General features: G+C 36.1%; 1 protein-coding gene across 3 annotated transcripts in view; it reads left to right on the top strand.

Annotated features, from left to right (window-relative positions):
* LOC124641849 (facilitated trehalose transporter Tret1-2 homolog) overlaps positions 1–20,972 on the top strand; it is a 46,887-nt gene extending 25,915 nt beyond the window's left edge. For all 3 annotated transcript variants that reach the window (XM_047180090.1, XM_047180089.1, XM_047180092.1), the window contains exons 3-11: positions 14,444–14,599; positions 15,039–15,241; positions 16,380–16,566; positions 16,947–17,068; positions 17,774–17,950; positions 18,283–18,375; positions 18,763–18,989; positions 19,431–19,583; positions 20,157–20,972. In XM_047180090.1, the coding sequence (XP_047036046.1) occupies positions 14,444–14,599; positions 15,039–15,241; positions 16,380–16,566; positions 16,947–17,068; positions 17,774–17,950; positions 18,283–18,375; positions 18,763–18,989; positions 19,431–19,583; positions 20,157–20,181 (1,343 nt within the window). In that variant the 3' untranslated portion in view covers positions 20,182–20,972. The remainder of the gene's footprint in view (positions 1–14,443; positions 14,600–15,038; positions 15,242–16,379; positions 16,567–16,946; positions 17,069–17,773; positions 17,951–18,282; positions 18,376–18,762; positions 18,990–19,430; positions 19,584–20,156) is intronic.
* Positions 20,973–21,096: the final 124 nt, after the last annotated feature.

Here is a 21,096-nt window from a genome sequence, read left to right as displayed (position 1 = left end):
GATATGATCTTTATCAAGATATTGATGTCTTAACATTATCATATCATAGATGTTACACATCGGCTTGTGAACACGTATATCTATGGTTAAATATTTTGCAGAAACTTATCTATTTGCACGATTGGTATCTTTCACGCGTATCTACCTAGGGCTGTCAGTTCTTAATAAACTTCATAATAAATTACAGAATTTAAGTCTTTTAAATATCAGTATTGTGTGTATACTTTTTAAATCATTTTATTTAAGCTAGTTTAGTAAAGTAATGTTATACGAATTTATAAATTGTCAAAAGATACTTTTTATATAAAGTTATGATCTCAGAGAAATAAAAAATAAATCTTTATTTTTAGCCAATTTCATTGTATATAAAGGCACTGGTGTGTTAGTGTCATAGTATTTACATTTACTTAGGATATATTTATTTTAGTGTAAAGAAAAGAAAGCAAGCGAAAACTGTATCTACTTAAATTTTATTATCATTTACTCTTTGACAGACCTACTATAGTTCGGCCATTCAGAGAATGCGTTCCTGACACGTCGCGATTGAACTGACGACGTAACTACATTCATTGATTATTGATATAATAATGTTGTTTTAATGCTCCTCAATTGTTAAAACGGTAAACAACCAGCAAAAATATTTTTATCGTAACTGCAACGCCATTGCAAAGTTACGTCGTCAGTTCAATCGCGACGTGTCAGGAACGCATTCTCTGAATGGCCGAACTATAATAAACAAAAACATATGACCACATCATGCTTGCTATGCATTTTAATCACATCATAGTTACTGAAAATTGTTGAAGAATATTTTCCGCCATGTAGCATCGTGCAAGGACATAGTTTTTGTGATTTACCTCATCCAATCTAAATAAATAAGTATAGATTAAAGTGTGAACGACTTTTAAAAGGTCAAATTACAAACAGTGTAGTTTGATTCGTATTTAAAAACAATGAAGACATTTACATTTAGAATATTATGTAGTTATAAGGTAAGAGGTAGGCGGTATCTTTCTATCCTATCTGTTTAGGGAGTTTTATTATACGGTTTCTGAGAATTAGTAGTTTGAGCTGACTTTAATAACACTAACACATTACTTATGGATTTTCTATAACCGAAAATAAAGTTATTGTTATATTACAATAAGCCATTTATCAAGACTTTATCATACAATTCGTATACGCTGGGTTTTTCGCGATTGCGTCCGCTTCCGGAAGAAAATAACATTCCTTAACCGGATAAAAAGGAGTATTTTTGTTATTCTATTGTATCAGCTGTATTACTGCTAAGTTTCATCAAAATCCGGTCAGTAGTTTTTCCGTGGAAGAGTAACAAACATCCATACCTACATAGATACATACTTTCACGTTTATAATATTAGTGTGTTCTAAAACTGAGATATTAGCATCATAATTTTTTTAATAATATACCTACTTAAGTATAATGTGATAAAGATAGACCCCAAAAGTAACATCCAAACCAAATTATGTTCAAATGATCTATTGTTACAAATTAATTACAATAGTTCCGCTATTCATTGTCAAGGCCGCTCGACTAAGGTGTCAGCCATTTTGCTTCAAACTGATGATTAATATATAATTTGTATGCGAACAACAGCTGTTTAAATTGCACTATTGTCAGCTGTAGAATAACTAGTGTAAATAGTTAATAAGTTAGTTTTGTGACGTGATTTCTATTTGTCTTTTAGTTACGTTAAACATATTTGCGTACACAGCACAATTGCTGGCTGTTTTGCGTATGATATGTAACCTTTTCTATCAGGAATCATATATAAAAAAATATGTAAGTCTATGGTACGAAATAAAAAATATGATAAGTAATTTAGGTTATGGGTCATCTTGTCCATCTAGATGGTTTTAGTGTGACTGCTAATCTTAGGAATGAAATGATTTTAAGAGAAACAACATCGCATTTTCATACAGCTGTCTGAATAGATAGCAATGTCATAATAACGCCCACTATTTCATATCACACATAAGTACTATTTACATGTACCTAGGTAGGCGTTATTTCAATATACGAGATAGGCAGTCGCTCCTTGTGAAGATTGGTTTCATCTGCATCCGACTAGACTCGAAGCCGACCCTACTTGGGAAAAAGCTAGGCAGATGATGACCTAGGTAGTAACCCAATTTCCCGAGTGATGTAGGTATTTAAGGCTAGTTCTCGCTGTTAACTCATCTCGTCGGTAATCCAAAATACTTTTTCATCCCACCATCTCGGAAAGAGTAGTTTTACCCTTTGATATCTGAGCGCAAAAGTCGTTTTTATCCTCTAGAGCGGCAAAGTGATTTGAATTTAGAACATCGTGTGCAATACTCCATTTGTGACAATCTTGATACCTAAGACTTTTCAAACAAATACTTATTAAACAAATAAAATACTGCTTAAAATAATTATTCAATTAATTAAGTATTTTTTGTTATTGTTTTTACACCGATTTTTACCGTCGTTTCATTTTTAAAGTAAGTTTTCAAATATATGAACTTTAATAGGTACATCTTTTTAATTTGATACTCGTATGTGTGCGCCATTTTGTTTTTTTGGATTTAGTAATTTCCTCGATGAGGTGGGATGAAAAGTTACGTGTTGCACTCGAGTGCAAAGATTTTTCACCTTGTGCTCTTTTGATTCCCTCGCTATCGCTCAGGATTCTAATTATTGAAACACTCGCTACGCTCGTGTTTCAATTTTAGAATAGACATGGGCAAAATGTGTCATTGAAAAGAAAAGATAGATATGCATCTTTCAATCACTGGGATATGAATCACTCTTTCATATCTTTATATCAGTAGTTCAGTATAACTCAGTAGCTCGTTTAAACTCGCAACTCGTGTGCGGCTCACTCATTCAAATAGATCATTCAGATATAGTGATAGGTTGGTTGTTGTTTGCATCTTTCTGATATATTGAGCGGTTGCGATTGAACAACTTTTTTCTAATTAAAAAAAATACTATTCTTATGACTGTAGGTACAACCTACTTCTTTTATGTTAATTAGTTCAATGAATAGTCAATCGCAATCTAGTATTGAGTATAAGCATTAGTTTAGTAAGTATTAGAAAATAAAAATAGAAATAGCCTTCTGATTTCCTTTCATACTTTACACAGGCTTAGGACTGTCTACCTACGAAATTATTTACGTGAAAATTAAAGGACAATGCTAATCTTTGTATGGAAGTTGGGCTCAAGTGTTGCCCACAGTAACTGCATAGTGTATTATGTTCCATAGGCTTATATTAGGTCCCAGACCAAAGCATTTCGAAATCTATCCCGGGAGTCCTGAGAAAAACTGGTTTGACTCTTATTCAATATTACATAAAAATAAGCTTACAAACTCTTAACTATTCCACTTTTATTACCTTAATTGAAATGAATTATATTCATTGACAAATACGAGGTATTGTACACGACTACTTTTTGTTAACCGACTTCCAAAAATGGAGGAGGTTCTTAATTCATTTGTATTCTTTTTACGTTTGTACGTGCATAACTCCGTCGTTTACCAATCGATTTCAACAATTATTTTATTGTTTGTAAGGGCTTACTTCCTCAATGGTTCATTTGTCATCCGGCCCAGGGTCTGGTGATGGAACCTCTAAAAAAATCGGGAGCGACTCTCGAAAAATTGTAGACACATATCGAGTAAAACCTTGTCATTCGGGTATATGTGTCAGACACCACAAAACTGTAAAGGTTAAGATCTGACCTGACAATGGAGACGACAGAGAGACGAGGGAACTCCTCAACGGTATCTACTAACTACCTCATGTTCGAGCTTATTTTATTCCTCTTGATAAGATTTTTCTAGAAGATAGCTTATTGCGCAGGCACCTTGTAGATTTAAACCGTAAATTCAAAAATATTGCGGTAATTGCCTTTTTTTTCAGAAAATCATTGTCAGTTCTTATTAGAATCCAACGCTTTTAGAATTTATTTGAAAATCACAGTAAAAAAAACCCATTCCAACATTTTCCAGCACTGGATCCTGACAGCGAGATCCTAAGACTTATTTGGCAGAAAAGTCTTATCAGATTAATCTCTCGGGACCCCTGGGACCGATTTCAAAAATATTTTGATTTCATGTTTAGAGTGAAGTAAAGAATCTATTTCAATCACTCCCACTACTGGGCAAATGGCACAGGCTTTGTGAAGCGATTGTTCATGTGGAATATAAGAACCGGTTTTTCACCCGGACCCCAGGGACCGATTTCAAAAATATTTTAATTTCGTGTTAAAAGTGAAGTAAAGAATTTACTTTAACCACTCCCACTACTGGGCAAATGCCAAAGACTTTGTTAAGTGACTATCTAAGGAGAACATTTGAACCGGTTTTTCTCGGGACCCCTGGGACCGATTATAAAAATATTTTAATTTCATGTTAAGAGTGAAGTAAGGAACCTATTTCAATCACTCCCACTACTGGGCAAATGCCAAAGACTTTGTTAAGTGACTATCTAAGGAGAACATTTGAACCGGTTTTTCTCGGGACCCCTGGGACCGATTATAAAAATATTTTAATTTCATGTTAAGAGTGAAGTAAGGAACCTATTTCAATCACTCCCACTACTGGGCAAATGCCAAAGACTTTGTTAAGTGACTATCTAAGGAGAACATTTGAACCGGTTTTTCTCAGGACCCCTGGGACCGATTTTAAAAATATTTTAATTTCATGTTAAGAGTGAAGTAAGGAACCTATTTCAATCACTCCCACTACTGGGCAAATGACATAGGCGTTGTAAAGCGACAGTTCATGTGGAATATTAGAACCGGTTTTTCTCCGGACCCCAGGGACCGATTTCAAAAATATTTGGATTTCATGTTAAGAGTGTAGTAAAGAACCTATTTTGACCACTCCCACTACTGGGCAAATGCCAAAGACTTTGTTAAGTGAATATCTAAGGAGAACATTTGAACCGGTTTTTCTCGGGACCCCTGGGACCGATTTCAAAAATATTTTAATTTCGTGTTAAGAGTGAAGTAAAGAACCAATTCCAAACACTCCTACTACTGGGCAAATGGCTCAGGCCTTGTCAAGTGACTCTTCATGAAGAATATTTGAACTGGTTTTCCTCGGGACCCCAGGGACCGATTTCAAAAATATTTGCATTACGTGTTCAGAGTGCACTAAGGAACCCTCTGGAACTACTCCCACTGCTGGGCAAACTATGAGCCCAGACCCTGGCATTGTCCTTTAGTTCAAAATGTGTATTTCGAGTCAAAACATGTTTGTTCGGTAGGCGGTAAGTTTTCAATACATTTGACAAGATTATAATACCGAAATATTCACTAAGGACAAACAATTATAAGCCTTATGCGTGAGCAATAGAGTTAACAACTTATTATTGGGTGTCAACTTATTGTGGTCAAAGTAACGACATTCGTAATCGTATGGGTGCGAGCGAGACGGCTCGCTTGACGTTCAACCAATGGCGCGCGACGAAGCTATCCGACGCCACAGATTAGTTAGTACCCGACGCGATGACCGACGAGTGAGTGAGGTGTAAAGAAAGATATACTGAACTACTGACACATTCGGATATGTAAAGATATGAAGAGTGATTGATTCAAATGGAATGATTCATATCATTTGTATCTATCACTCCTGAGTTACCCATCTCTATTTTAGAATCCTTCGCTTGCTCGGTCATCAAAATTGAGCCCGCGGTTAAAAAGCAACTTTGCACTCTTGTATAACAAATAACTATTTTTATGGGAAATCATCAGATGACCCCACTGTGAGTGCAGCGTGAGGGAGTGTCAGACTTTTACTGACTAAAACCCATCATGTTCCTTCTTAAGCCCTTTATGTACCAGGGCCGCGGTAACTCTTTCGAACAATCCCACAGCCCCGGCAGGCTTTGGCCCTTTGGCCCACTGAATCCCTAATACCTTCGTTAGAAACATAGTTATTTCAGTAGCCACTATCAAAAAAATCAACGCATCGCAATTTGGCAACAATAGGCATGATGACAGTAATCAAAAATCATTAAAATAATATATTTATTAAATTAAACTTGAAGCTTGGAATATAAAACGCGCATTGTTTTCTTTGTTAATAATGTGATTAATATGTATTTTTATAAAATAAAATTACGAAATAAGGCAATCCGCCATGATATCTTGAACACCAATCAGAGCTCGTGACGTCATTTCTCAAAACAACTCGCGCGAAAGCGCGCGAACGTCACATTTCGTTATTGTGAACTTCCACTGCGATCTTTGTTTTTAATTAATTAATTGTTTATAACACGAGTTATGGAGCCCGGATTTATCAAGGCAAACAGCGCTAATTTGCCTAGAATTGATATCATAATGCTGGGAAAGTTTTTGGCATCAAATAAAGATTTTTGTTCAGCTGAATTTAGAAATGTTAAAACTTAAAAAAACAATGAGAGATGAAACCTAACCTCGAAATAGTTATTTACATTATAAACTATGCTAGAATCTAGAGAACTATGTAATAACTTACATCAAAGTGATCTTCACAAAAAAAAAGTTGTACCCTGGGCAATATTGCTTTTGAATCTCGCCTTGCAAGTTTAAGCCACTTGTTTCGTATTTTTTTATTGTGAGGAACGTACACAAATAACTTATCAGGAGTTGTTTTGGATGTGTTCTTACACTGGGGGACCCCACAACACCTATGCACTTTCGAATTCATATTTAATAACACAAAAAACTTAATTATTGCACGAGCGTTGTTTACTTGCGTCTTGTAATTTCAGTCGTGACGTCACAAGTGACGACATGACACTGACAAGCGTTTTCGCGCCGGATTCAAAGTGGACAGAGAAAAATGCAATTATTTGATAAAAAAACTTCGCATTTTCTTAAAATTAATAATTTTTCATATAAAATAGACGTATACCTACATCATACAAAGGAATTTAAAAATTTGTCATCATGCCTATTCTAAATATAGCCGAGTTTAAATATAGCATGTGCCGTGAACTGTGGACGTCTGTTTGTCTGTATTGCTATTAGATAATTATATATAATGATTGTACTGCGCGTCACCTGTGATTGTTGCTGTGGTGGATTGGGCAGTGACGAATGATACACTTACCTATCTAGAAAACAGGAACTAAGGACGATATAAAATTGTCAATTGGAAGATTAGGCTAATTTAACCTAAGCACACTTTGTAATAGCTTCCACTCTCGGATTAATTTGTGTCTCTGAGGAACTACTTTCCCATGAATATGAATAAAATGTAACCTATACATGCATATATATTACATGCCATATTTCATCAAATTCAGTAAAGGATCAAACAATCCGCTACATACTTAGGACTTGTACGCATTTAAAATATTAGTAGGATAACTCATATCTAGATATGTATATAAAACTGTAATGATATTTAAAACAAACTTGTTATATGACACACTTATTCTGAAAAATATTTCTGTAGGTAGGTATTACATTACTTGTGGCTAGAGCATCTTAACAGTTACTGAAAACAATAATGTTTTTCTAGTTACAATAACGTTAACGAACCCGTCATTATGAAAACTATCCAGCCAGGGCTCTCAATGTAAACACTAAGAACGTCTATGTGAAAATAAATCACCCTTTCAGCGACTGAAACTCATGAAAGACACAAAGAATAACCGTTTCAGTATGTGAGAGCAAAACAAACTCATTACTGTATTATTAAATTATAATAATATCACACATGTTATGTGTAAAACATTTGTGTTTATAAAACAATTTATATATCGCGCTTTAACAATGGTATTTAGACTCTTTGGTCACATAAGTTTTTTCAAAAGAAATGGTGTGACAAAAAAAGTTGTAATTATTGTATTACACGTGTTTCAATTCTTTTATATAAGGCTGCTGTAAAGTGTGTTCATAAGTGTATAAATATATCAAAACCGGTTCTTCCATTTTTGAGTAACGATGGACCGGATATTGAAACAGATAAAGACACAGAAAAAGTGACTTCGCTTAATATTTTTACCTAGAAAAAAATTACAACGCGCAGCTATCTTACATTCCTATGTAATTAAAGTGTGAATGAGTATATAGCTGGAAAATTATCAAATGAAAATAATGTGAAATCAATTATATTTTTTGCTGTCTGTCTAAATTGTTATCGAATGCTAAAAAAATCGATCTCGCGAAATTTCTTCCAGTTAATCTTACCAATAAAAATATTTTCCGAATTCCTCTTACGTTAAGATAACTTAAGTATTATTTGAAATAGGAAATTTACATGTTACTTAATTATGTTATCAGTTTATCAGACCTAGACTGCTTCAGTAAATAAGTAGGTACCTACTGGGATAAAATTATCAAAATAATATCTATGACGTGTATTAATATCATGCTTTATTTATTTATTTATTTATTTATTTATTTAACTTTATGCAATCCTAAAATTACAAAGGCGGACTTAATGCCATAGGCATTCTCACTAGTCAACCTTTATGGCCCAAGATTCGAATTAAAACTTTAGGCAGGTTGAATTTATCTTAATAAGTGATATAATATGATAAAAGTGTATATTATCAGGCCCCTGTGTGGCCTTCAGGGAGTTCTAGTGAATTGAATAAGTACTTACCTACTAGTCTTATTACTTAATTTTCTTTAGTTGTTGTCAAGGCAATATTTATCATAATATGTAATGGAATTTACTGAAGAAGAATTCAATGTTCTTAAGCATTTCGATTTTTCATAGCATGGCGCGAAGCTTACTTATACAGTTACAGCCTTTTTATCGTCCCACTGCGGGGCTGAGGCCTCCTCTCACACGGAGAAGGATTGAGCATTAATCACCACGCTTGCTCAATGCGGGTTGCTGATTTCAGACTATATAGTCCAGGTTTCCTCAAGATGTTTTCCTTCACCTTTATATCAGCCATCGGTGTCTAAGATATACTTAGAAAGTACATACAAACTTAGAAAAGTTGCATTGGACTTGCCTGACCTGGATTCGAACCCGCGCCCTCATACTTGAGAGGTTGGTCCTTTGCCCACTAGGCCACCACGACTTAAGCTTACTTATATTTTCTTTTAAATGTTACCATTATTGTCGTCAACAAAGTTGCTAAGTACAGGCATAAAATGGGTATTAGACAAAAATTGTATAAAATTCCGAGATATTTAACTATATTGAAGTATAGGGCTTAGTTACGCATCTAAAAGCAAATCTATAAGTCAACATACATGACATTATAATATTTTTCTTTTCAAAAATTATCTTTATGCAAACACCTCGGTAACTTTTCAGTCAATAATGTGTGTGAGTTTTCAAATATTTGCTTTTACTTTAAAGTAAATTAATGCAGATTATTTTACTTTATTTTATACGTGTTCCCACGCTAAAGATGACTGATAATTATAGTCGTGGAAATTATAGATAACTAGTAGTTTATTTCTTGTGAAACATTTTTCCACGTAACTGCAATTTGTAGGGGTAGAACCTTAGTAAAAATATCTCTACCAGTATAACTCTCTAAACTCACTCTCTAACTCTATGAAAGAGTGGCATTTTGCTCATGAATATGTCATGTAAAAACTTTTATATCATACCTATTATCGCTTTTATAACAATAGAATTTTCAATAACCGTCCACGGGTCTTTTAGAAAGAAGAAAATTGAAGTACTCTTTTTTGAAAGTCAATCTAAATTAAGAAAAAAAAACCCGTGCGAAATGTTTAAAACTTTTCCAGATTTTTTCGCAGTTTGTTTCGAATTTAAGGAATGCTCTTTCTAATATTAATTTGATCCTATTATTGTCTATTATTAGTGCCACAAAACAATAAGGTTTCACACAAACAAGGTTTATTTATACCCCACTCGTATCAGAGATAATAAAATACTATTGTAGTAGTATCGAATTGGCCGCAAAAGATAACTGACAATGAACAGTTAACTCGTGTAATTATAACAACTTGTTCTGTTTGTAAACAACAGTAACGATGAGTTAGCCAATCGATAGTTTATTTACATCTAGTTTCTAGATAAAAAGAAAAGCTAGGCTTGTCATAAACTTGCATAAAACAATTTTAGGTGTCTCTTTCCTTAGGTGTCAACATTTCTTTCTCCTCGATAGCAATTGTACAGTTATTGCTGAACCGATTTTGTAAATTATATAGTAAATCTAATTGCTAGAGTAACAGAAATATAAAGAAAGGGTTTTTGATCAGATTCAAGGGTTTTGAACTAAAGAGTCCCAAAGCCTTCTGTAGTTTAGTTCTTAATTCGTTTGGACTAAACACCCTTAGTTCAGGATTTACAGATGCAAATGAGTAAAAACAAATAGGTACTAAGAATATGAAGGTCAATGCTATTTCTCGTTCATTTCAAGCTATGTTTAAGCCCAAAGTAAGCACATAACTCGTGCTTATTACACGCCCCAAGAAAAAGGGCTTGGTACTATAAAATGCATATGTTTGCATACAATGTGTACCCAACGCTTAGGTCGTAACTTTCAGTGAAATGAGTGGTTTTCCTTGTGGAATTTTCTAATTATATATAGAGTTCTGGTCTATTAAAATATTACCTGTTTTCCCGCAGTTTCACCAGCATCCCCGGAAAACTTGTATCCGTACCGGAATCCTTTGTTACTTAAGCTTGGGTTTCCTAGGAAAGCGGTGCCGTCATATAGCGGCCGTAATAAAGCGGTGAATGACGTCACTAGAACGTTGTCTATGTAAACAAAATGGGGCGGTTTCCTGGAGAGCGGTAACTGACACCGTAACTTCAAAAAGCGGTGCCGCCATTTGCATGACGGCCGTCTTGACGGTGTCAGATAGTTTGGTGAACGTTTTATTGAAAGCGGTGAAGCTTTTTTAATACGTATCTGTGTTTTTTTTTTCGGAACAACGTCAAAAATTTGTTACAACTCTTGGAGCAGCGAGGACGACGAAGTTTTAATAGATTTCGTTCGTAACCACGAAGCAATATATAATATAAAAAGTAAAGATTATAGAAAAAGTCAACTAATACAGAATTGGTGTCGTGAAATTTGAGAAATATTAAATAAAACAGGTTAGTAAGTATGATACAACTAACAAAAAGTTTATGACGGTGTGTTAAAACGGCCGTGGAACTTTCCACATATCATCACCGTAAAGACGACCGTCTATTTGCGCCCGTAATATTACGGCCGCTATATGACGGCACCGCTTTCCTAGGAAACCAAAGCTTTAGGCTTGCCAACAGTGAAAGAATTTTTAAATCGGTTTAGAAGTTTCGGAGCCTTTAGGTAAAAACAAAATTTTGCTATTTATTATTTCACTATATTAGAATGAAATGTATTTTTGGTGCTATATGTGATTAAAAAAAGTGTAACTAATATTTTTATATTTGACGTATGTTCATTAGCGACAATTAAATTATAAATAGGTACTGACAGTTATGCCAAATTGTTTAAACAATACTTAATTTTTTATGTTTATTGCCATAATCAGGAAACCGCAACAAACATTGCCTTAAAATAAACTTTATCTCAAACGCTGCGGTAGGCTAGTCTGGCAACACTGATAAACACAGACTTTATTGTGGCAACACTTAAGTAAATTTAAATTACAGATTTAACTGTTTTATAGTGTTTGTGTAAGATACAGTTTTATGATGAGATCTTTGTAATATCTTAAATATTTACAATGCTGAGTAAATATCGACGTGGAAGTTTTGACATGGCGATTTTGACGTGGCTGTCATTGCGCCACTTGTAATGGATATTTCCGAATGTTTTTGTACGAGATCCTATACTTAGTTCTATGATAAATGTACTTATGTATTTTGAGCATTACTGCCTCCTATATTTTTTTAATGGGGTATAGAGGAAAAGATTCTATTTAAATCGGTTTCTTAACTTTGGCATATAAGCGTCGGACAGTCAGACAGAGATAGGTACTTTGACATTTATAATATTAGTAAGGATTGGCAATCCATCTACCTATATCTATGCAAAATAAATTCTTCAGTAGACAACAAATCTGGCCTTCTAAAAATCTAACTTATCCACACGACCATGAAGTAATTTTTTATCGACCTCCCAAAAAAGAGGATGTCCTCAATTCAGATGCGTGTATTTTTATTCCTGACTAGCTTCTGCCCGCGACTTCGTACGCGGATCCTGTCCCTTATGCCAGCGACTATGGGGTCAGCAAAATCAAAGATCTGAATAGTCGCAATAGACGTGACCATAGGGATAAAAGTAGTGATTGTAATTAGACCGCATTTAAGTTGTGTGTGGCAAAAATATTACACGTAGGTATTATTTCGTAAAAAAACATTAAATAGATGACAAAGTCGTGGTGACTTAGTGGAATTCGTGGTGGTTTAGTGGGTAGAGAACCAATCTCTCAAGTATGAGCGTGCGTCTTTGATTCCAGGTCTGGCAAGTGCCTGCCAATGCAACTTTTCTAAGTTCGTATGTACTTTCTACGTATATTTTGGATACCAATGACCGTTATTTGGAGGGGATGTTAAACTGTAGGTTCCGACTGTCATTGAACATTCTTGGCAGTCGTTATGGGTAGTCAGAAGCCAGTAAGTCTTACCAAGGGGTAACCGGGTTGTGGAGGTCAGATAGGCAGTCGCTCCTTGTAAAACACTGGTACTCAGTTGCATCGTGACTGGAAGTCGACCCTAACATAATTGGGACAAAGGCTCTTGAGATAATAACGACAATAATAATGAGATATAGGCACCGCAAGACATCTGAGGCTGATGACGGGGAGTAGCGACCCCGCGGGGCTATATATACTGAGTTCTCCAGGGAGAGTATACTGTCCCCCATCTCCGGCCGGTCGGAGTGAACCATGACGGGGGTAGGTCTCACGCCTCTGGCTTGGCTTGGCCGTCCAGAGTGGAGTCGCTAGAGCAGGATTAGTGGCCCTGCTCGGAGGGTAGGTGCCTCATGGTAAGCACAGGGAGCGCGTAATCCGCGTTTAAAGTCCGCCGAGGTATCCTCACCCTTCAGCCGCTCATGTCCCTATTGCCCTCTTGTTGCTATTCAGTGACTGGTTACAGTAAGTGAGGTGGCGAGTCTCCACCTGCCGTTTTTACATGTACCTAATACATTGTCATCCACTAACATCCCATCAAAATAGCCCAAGTAGTTTTCCTCCATAGTTAGCAATAGTTTAGCACAGAACCGGGGATTGTCTTTTTTTTAACGACGTCCACCGGGGATTATCCTTGGGTTCATTTCTATAGTGTATAAAGGGATAATCGTCGGTTTTGTGTCACCATTTCATTAAAGTTGTCTCAAAAGGGCTTCAGCGTGTTGGCTTCGACCCCACGTTTGCCTCCCAAAAATTTGGAACTCTGTAGTCCCGAGGTCTGGAAGAGATATACAAAATAATAATGAAGATAAAACGCAACAAAGTTAGAGAGTGGAGGCTCGTGACGCCACGTCTAGGTATGTAAAATTTGTACTAAGCAGTGACTTAACACGAAATTCAAGCGTTGTTGTATCTTCGTTATTATTTGTTTGTGAGAGAGAGAAAAGAAAAATGCGTGTCCATTATTTTAGGGTTATCTAAAAGACGGACTAATTACTTATTTTGATTCACTATACCTATTTCATAACATTCATTTCTATACATTTCAAGTGTAGTATTGCTCTTGAAGTTCCACATCAGGTGTTCCAGATCTTCGATGTTTACACGTCAATAGAGAGTGCTTATCAGATTGAACCACTTTTGCTAAAACGTCATATCTTTATAAGCTATAGTCTAGCTGGGCTCCTGGGTTTCCACATTAGGTGTTTTACATCTTCAATTTTTATAAGTCAACAGAGAGTGCTTATCAGATTGAACAACTTTTGCTAAAACGTCATACCTCTATATGCTATAGTCTAGCTGGGCCCCTGGAGTTCCACATCAGGTGTTTTAGATCTTCAATTTGTATAAGTCAATAGAAAGTGCTTATCAAATTGAACAACTTTTGCTAAAACGGCATACCTGTATATGGTACAGAGAAGCTGGGCTCTTGGGGTTCCACATCAGGTGTTCCAGATCTTAAAATTTATAATCTCAGCTGAAAATGCTCATCAAATGAAACAATTTTTGCCACGGCACCATATTTGTATCTCTTATAGTTTTATTGGTCTGTTGGAGTTCTGCATCAGGTCTTCAAGTTTCGAAGATAAATTATAGCCTATATGTTGACCAGGCCTAATACTGATACAACAAAGAAAAAATCATTGAAATCCGTTCAGTAGTTCGGAAGATTAGCGTGTACAAACAAACAGACATACAGACATACAGACATACAGACATACAGACAAACAGACAGAATTTTTTTTTTGGATTTGTGCTCCATTACTGTTTCTAAACCCCACCCAATTATTATTTTTTTAATATATTCAATGTACAGACACAGTTTTTTTACAGATTTATTATATGTATAGATATGTATAGATAGATTAATTTTATCTTTTTCTTCTGCAGCGAACATCGCGATCGCGTCGACAGGTTACTCCATGGGATGGACGTCTCCCGTGAACCTGAAGCTGCAGAACACCACGGACAACCCCATCGGCGTGCCCATCACCAAGGACGAGGAGGCCTGGATCGGTTCCCTGCTCACTGTTGGCGCTATCTTCGGTAAGCTTCCTTTAATTTATTTTCTAGATTCTATTAGCGGTTTCATCCATGGGTCTTTCCTCGATATATGGGCTATCAAACGCTGAAAAATACTTCCAAATCGGTTACTGAGACTCAGGTGTTCAAACAAACAAGCCTTAATATAACCTTAACTATAACTCTTCAGGTTTATCATATATTAGTAAGTCTAGATAGTCTAATCTAGTAAGTCTAGATGCTGTAACAAGTGCAAACCCATGAGTTTCTGAGTTATTGATATGCTATCTGCACTCTGGCCTAAAAATAAACTTAAGATTTTACTTAGTTACTACTCTTTCGATTCCTTCCTGGTTAAACGAGAGTAATAAATTCTGAAAAAACTTATCAACTCATTTTCAATTTTGTTGATACCACAGATTCAGCAAATCTTAATTGACGAAAATTCCCTTTCTCTTTTCAGGACCATTCCTCGGCGGTTTCGCAGCATCAAAGATCGGTCGCAAATGGGGTCTCCTCAGCACTTCGATTCCTCTCTTCATTGGTTGGATCCTGATCGCAGCTACCAAGAACGTTGGCATGATATACGGTGGAAGAATCTTCTGGGGTTTGGCTGTCGGAATGTTGTTCACAATCTCCCCTATGTACTGCGCTGAAATTGCTACCGTAAGTTATTTTTGTTGATCTTTTTGAAAGTTATTCTAAGGACCTTTGGTTGAGCCCGTGTGAGGGGACCGATTACTGCAATTACGCCATTTAATTTGTTCAATGAGTTAATACACACCAGAAGAAATCCAAAATGCTTGCCGGCCACTCTAATGGCCAGTTTCTTCATCAAAAGTTAAAGTTAAAGTAATGTCTAAAGTAAAAGTAACGGTCAAATTCGTTTTTTCAAGGCTAAAGTCACAGCAAAACTAATAGAAAAATTGAATTTAACCGTTACTTTTACTTTAGACATTACTTTAGCCATAACTTTAACTTTAACTTTTGATGAAGAAACTGGCCATTAGAGTGGCCGGCAAGCATTTTGGATTTCTTCTGGTGTGTATTAACTCATTGAACAAATTAAATGGTATTAGTACAGAAAATGTAGATAAGATTAGATTAGATTAGATTATTCTTTATTGTATACGAAGAAAATTAACAATACAGGAATTCATAAAACTCAAATAAGAGTACAATGGGCGGTCTTATCGCTAATCAGCGATTTCCCAATGTAACCAGACATATTATAGAAAATACCGCAGAAAGACGGAAGTTAACTGAAATAATTTTTCTCTAATTTTAAAAGCTGAAAGATCTTAGGGTGAGGGTATTGTTAGTATGTCTGAATGAAATTAAAGCGAGGAAACTAAATATCATCTGCATCCTTATTTTGGCACTCAATTCAAGACTAAGTAACGTACCAAGATGAGATCCTGATGAAATATAAGCCACGAACACTCATTCAACCTTCAAACTTTTAGGCTGTATTCGAAAATCGTTTATTAAAATATGCTTATTAGATTAGCACTTTTTAACGTCAAAGTTACAAAAATGACAGCACCCTCAAAAAGCCCTCTTTCACCACTTCTTAGTGTTATGGCTGGGAAGAAGAAGTGGTGACGAACAAACTTCCCAGCAACACAGCTGTCTATTACAATTTAATTATGAATTTAATTAAAAATAAAAATTTATAATTCAATATCATAAATTATTAATTTAGAACACCGAAAAATACAAAATAAAGCACTTTTGTTCCACTTGAGAGCTGCCATCTGCGTTTATCTGTGAAGTAACCTAATTCTTCTACTTCTCATTTCAGGATGACTCCCGTGGTGCTCTCGGCTCGTTCCTGCAGGCCTTCATCACGTTAGGTTACCTACTGATCTACGGTATCGGTCCATACGTGTCCTACATGGTGATTGCGTATGTCGGTATCATCTTCACGGCGGCCTTTGCTGTACTGTTCTTCTTCATGCCTGAGTCACCCTTCTATTATTTGGGCAAAGGTGAGTTTTGATGGTGGAGAACAAGATAATATCAAACATATATTGAATATATATAATATTTATATTTTTAAAGTAAATATCAAAAAAACTTTGCACATACCACTGCTAATTCTCCACCACCCAAGTGTAGACTGGGAGAAAACGCCTACGGCGTTAAATTCGTCATTAAAATAACTAGCGGAGGTCTCATAACTGAATATCGCCTAAGAAAGTAGCACGCTAAAACGAGAGATCTAATAGTTTTATATTTACCTTGTTATCTTACAAACAGATCATTTTTTATCTCCCCATCTCTACCCTAAAAGACCTGTTTGTTAAAAATCTACGTTGCATACTTTTATCAGCTTAAATATCTCATATCATCATCTTTTAATTTCCAGGTGACCGGGAAGCTGCAGCAAAATGCCTGGCATCTATCCGAGGCCGCTCTCACGAGGGTGTGCAGGCAGAACTTGACCTGATGGCCGCTGATGTCAACGCTTCTCTTGAGAAGACTGCCACTGTAAGTTCTTCAAAATAACATCATTTTTCACAAAACTACGCCAAAACTTGAACCCAAATACATTCCTAGATTATTTAATTATTTATTTATTACATTTTACAGAAGGCTTACAGACTAACAAAAGAAAAGAATGATATATAACTATGGTATTATCAAATAGCTATTTACAAGCCTCCACACATATAAAAAAAGAAAAAGAAAACCATTGTTAGAAAAGAAATTAATTACATATGTTACATAATATGTAACTTATTATTACTACTTAAAAATGCACTTAATTTCCTTCACTATGCCCATTACAGGGAATAATAATTTAATAATCCTATTTATGCTACAAAGAACTAGATCCATGCAATAACTTTGCTGCCGTTGAGAAAATACAAATGCAAAACAAAACAATGCGGTTTAGGTAAGAGAACGGTCCTTTACCAATAGACCAGTTGAAAATTACCTGTCTGATAAAATAATGGCATCCACGGTCGATTTCGGCCACGGCGGCTGTTCTCATTTAAGGAGATCAGCCAGCTGCGCAGGACATATTATAGTGCACAAGCCTTTGGGCAGACACAGGTGCACTCACTATTCCTTCACTCTCATAACCCGATGGGACGGCAATCCGGACCGGAGAGAGATCAGGCACAGGACCGACATAGTAGGGAAAAGCCTCAGGATATGATGACTGACTGAGTTTGTTTGTAATTCCAGGTGGCAGATGTGTTCCGCGGCAGCAACTTCAAGGCGTTCTACATCTCTTGCGCGCTGGTGTTCTTCCAGCAGTTCAGCGGCATCAACGCCGTGCTCTTCTACATGACCAACATCTTCGAGGCTGCCAACTCCAGCCTGGACTCCGCTATTGCTACCATCATCATTGGTGTTGTACAGGTCAGTTGGGATGTTTGATTGTTGGCTAAGGAATATCAAACTTGTTATGGATTTTGATGAATTCCTAAGGAGAATTGTTTTCCACGAGTAAATACCTCAAAGTTTGTCGGAAAATAAATGGGACTCGTTAAAAAAACATATGACAACAGGAATAACACCCTTCAGTAGTTTCACTGGCATTCGTGGAAAGTACTCTGCTCAACCAGATAAAAAGTAGGATTTCTCAATAAATGTGCTGTGTAACACTGAAACAAATTGGTCGAGAATTTCCTGAGAATAACGGGTTCAATTTAATAATGAAAAAAATTACATGATATTTCTATGTATTCCAGGTGATCGCTTCGTTCATCACTCCCCTGGTGGTAGACCGGCTGGGACGCAGGATCCTGCTCCTCATCTCGTCTTGCGGAACTGCTATTGGTCTCGTAAGTAGATTTAGTTAGAAACACTAAACCCTATGCATTTGTTTTTTTACCGCTACCAATGAAAAAAAATATATTTATGAAGACCGTTACTTCGGACAAGTACCTAAACTCATAATCGAAAGCTGATTTTTTCAGGAGTTGAAAGCTGAAAGGTAATAACTAGAAACACTACCTAAATCCAACAATGGTACCAAATAGGAAAGAAAATATAACAGAATTCAAAATAGTGGTCATTTTAACTTCCTATACCTAGAAAAATTACGAAGTAGCCGTCTTCATGCCACACGTATTTTTTACCAGCCAACGACCAAAAAATTGCAAAAAAGTATTATCTTAATTTGAAATAGAAATAAACAATTTACTCACAATTTTCCTTTTTCTTCCCAGGGTCTACTAGGCATGTTCTTCATGCTGGCTCAAGCGGAGAACCCCGTGGTGGAGAAGATTGGTTTCCTCCCCATCTTGTCCCTGGTGCTGTTCATTGTCACCTACTGCTGGGGTTTGGGTCCCCTGCCCTGGGCCGTCATGTCTGAGCTGTTCCCTATTGAAGTGAAGGCTATTGCCTCGCCTATTGCCACGGCTTTCTGCTGGGTGCTGTCTTTCTTGATTACTAGGTAAGATTGTCTTTTAGGCTAAGTATTAAAATATGTAGATAAATAGATAAGGCACTTATTCATCACAAACGAGACGTATGTAGCTGTTTACTAAGCGTTGGCACACATGCATGCTACATTAAACCAAAATAGTTATTTTTAATTGTTTGTATGTCTGTCTGTTTTTTACGCTTATATCTGAAACGGTTAGACCGATTTTATAAGAAGACTTTCAATGGTAGATAGCAAGGAGTAACTTACGCCAATTTTTAAGGGTTTTACTTACTTCCCAGTAGCTCCGCAGTACATATTACTGCTAAGTTTCTCCAAAATCCATTCAGTAGTTTATCTAAATTCTTACAAACTTGCACGTTTATTTCTTTAACTGGATAAAATGAAGAAGATACCATAATATCACTCCTTCTAGCGTCCAATTAACTACAAATATAATCTTCCCCACAGGTACTTCAGCGCCATAGCCGCAGCGCTGGGCATGGGCGGCACATTCTTCATCTTCGGAGCGTGCTGCGTGGCCGCCTTCTTCTTCACGCTGTTCCTGGTGCCCGAGACCAAGGGCAAGAGCTTCCAGGAGATCCAGGATATCCTTTCTGGCAGGTCAGTATCTTTACCTATAAAATACTAGCAGATCCCGCGAACTTCGTATCGTTTAAACCTTCCCTGCACCTCTACAAACATTTTAAAACCAAAATAAGCTAACGCGTCAGCCATTCACAAGTTTTAGTCAGACTAAGGAACAGCAATTCATTTTTATATAATATATAAAAATATACATTATATTATTAATCTATAGTATAAGAAGATGAGTAGGTACCAGTGTGCTATATAGGGTGACTGCCTATCTGACCTCCTCAACCCGGGCAATCCGATAGCCCTTGGTAAGACTGGTTGCCAGACTTACTGCCTTCTGAATAGCTACACCGACTGTCAAAGATGTTCAACTGAAAACCGGGACTTACAAATTTAACCTACCCCCCGAAACACGGAGGAACTCGTCATCGATAAGATGGTCCATCCACAGACTGACTGCTCCAAGCGTTGCTTAACCTTATGATGTTCAACCGACCAGAGTGCATGTTACTTAGCAACGAGCTCCCACTTTTTATTTATACCTAGCTACTATTTGATGTTATTTGGTAATTAATTTACTATTTTTTCTTTTGTTCACAGGCCATCCAAGCCAGAGAAGGCATAAAGTGATAGAGTAAACCGAATTTATATTGTGTGTTGATGTTTATATGAATAATCGCTAGATATTAGTATTACCTACGTATCGGGGCAAGCCGAGTGCGAGGCCATAGCGGGAAAGGATTCATAATAAATCGATAAAAAATCGATAATCGACCAATTAGAACAACGACCAATCGAGAGAGTAACAATCGATTTCAATCGAGAAACAAAAATCGAATCCTAACATAGATGTGAGAATGTTTTTAAGTACGGACAGAAAATAAGTATGAAGAAGAAAATTGCATACTTGACTTTTTCGTCGTTTGTACCTATGGGCCCTTGATTGAATCCCTATTATCTTAGAAAATAAGACATATCTTATTCACCCACTGTTTTAATGTTGAATGGAGATCAAAATAAATAGGTACTATTTAATATTTATTCCAGTGGAAATATATTTTTATATGGCAACTTTTATACGTACATTTGGTCTCCAAACAACAGAATTTTCAGTAATTTAATTTAGTAAAATTGGATCATATAATATTATTTATAAAGTTTCTGTTAGTGTTGCTTAAGTAAGTTTATGTTCCTTTTTTTATTGTTGGGGTCCAAAATGACCCCAGAATTTTGACCCCCTAATAAAAGGTGGTAATTTAAGTTAAGTGTCAACACTTGTAAGTACAAATTAGTGGACGCCGAGATCCGGGCAGAAGCAACTATTTGTGATAATAGTTAATTATTTCTATTGTACATAATTATTTTTAACGGCTAATCATATTTTGTTACGAATAAATTGTTTTATACTATGTGTTATTTTTTGTTTTATTTGTTCTCTTTTGACCAAAGAATCATTAAATATTTGCTGACCCTGTTGGCCCTGTTGGTTGCATGCCCTATAATTTTTTATTCTGCTTATCCTTATGACTAAAAGATAACT

The sequence above is a fragment of the Helicoverpa zea genome, chromosome 23, assembly GCF_022581195.2.
Source record: "Helicoverpa zea isolate HzStark_Cry1AcR chromosome 23, ilHelZeax1.1, whole genome shotgun sequence".
In the NCBI taxonomy this organism is placed as follows: Eukaryota; Metazoa; Arthropoda; class Insecta; order Lepidoptera; family Noctuidae; genus Helicoverpa; species Helicoverpa zea.
Note: the sequence above shows the minus strand (reverse complement) of the source record. Positions and strands in the feature narration are given on the sequence as shown.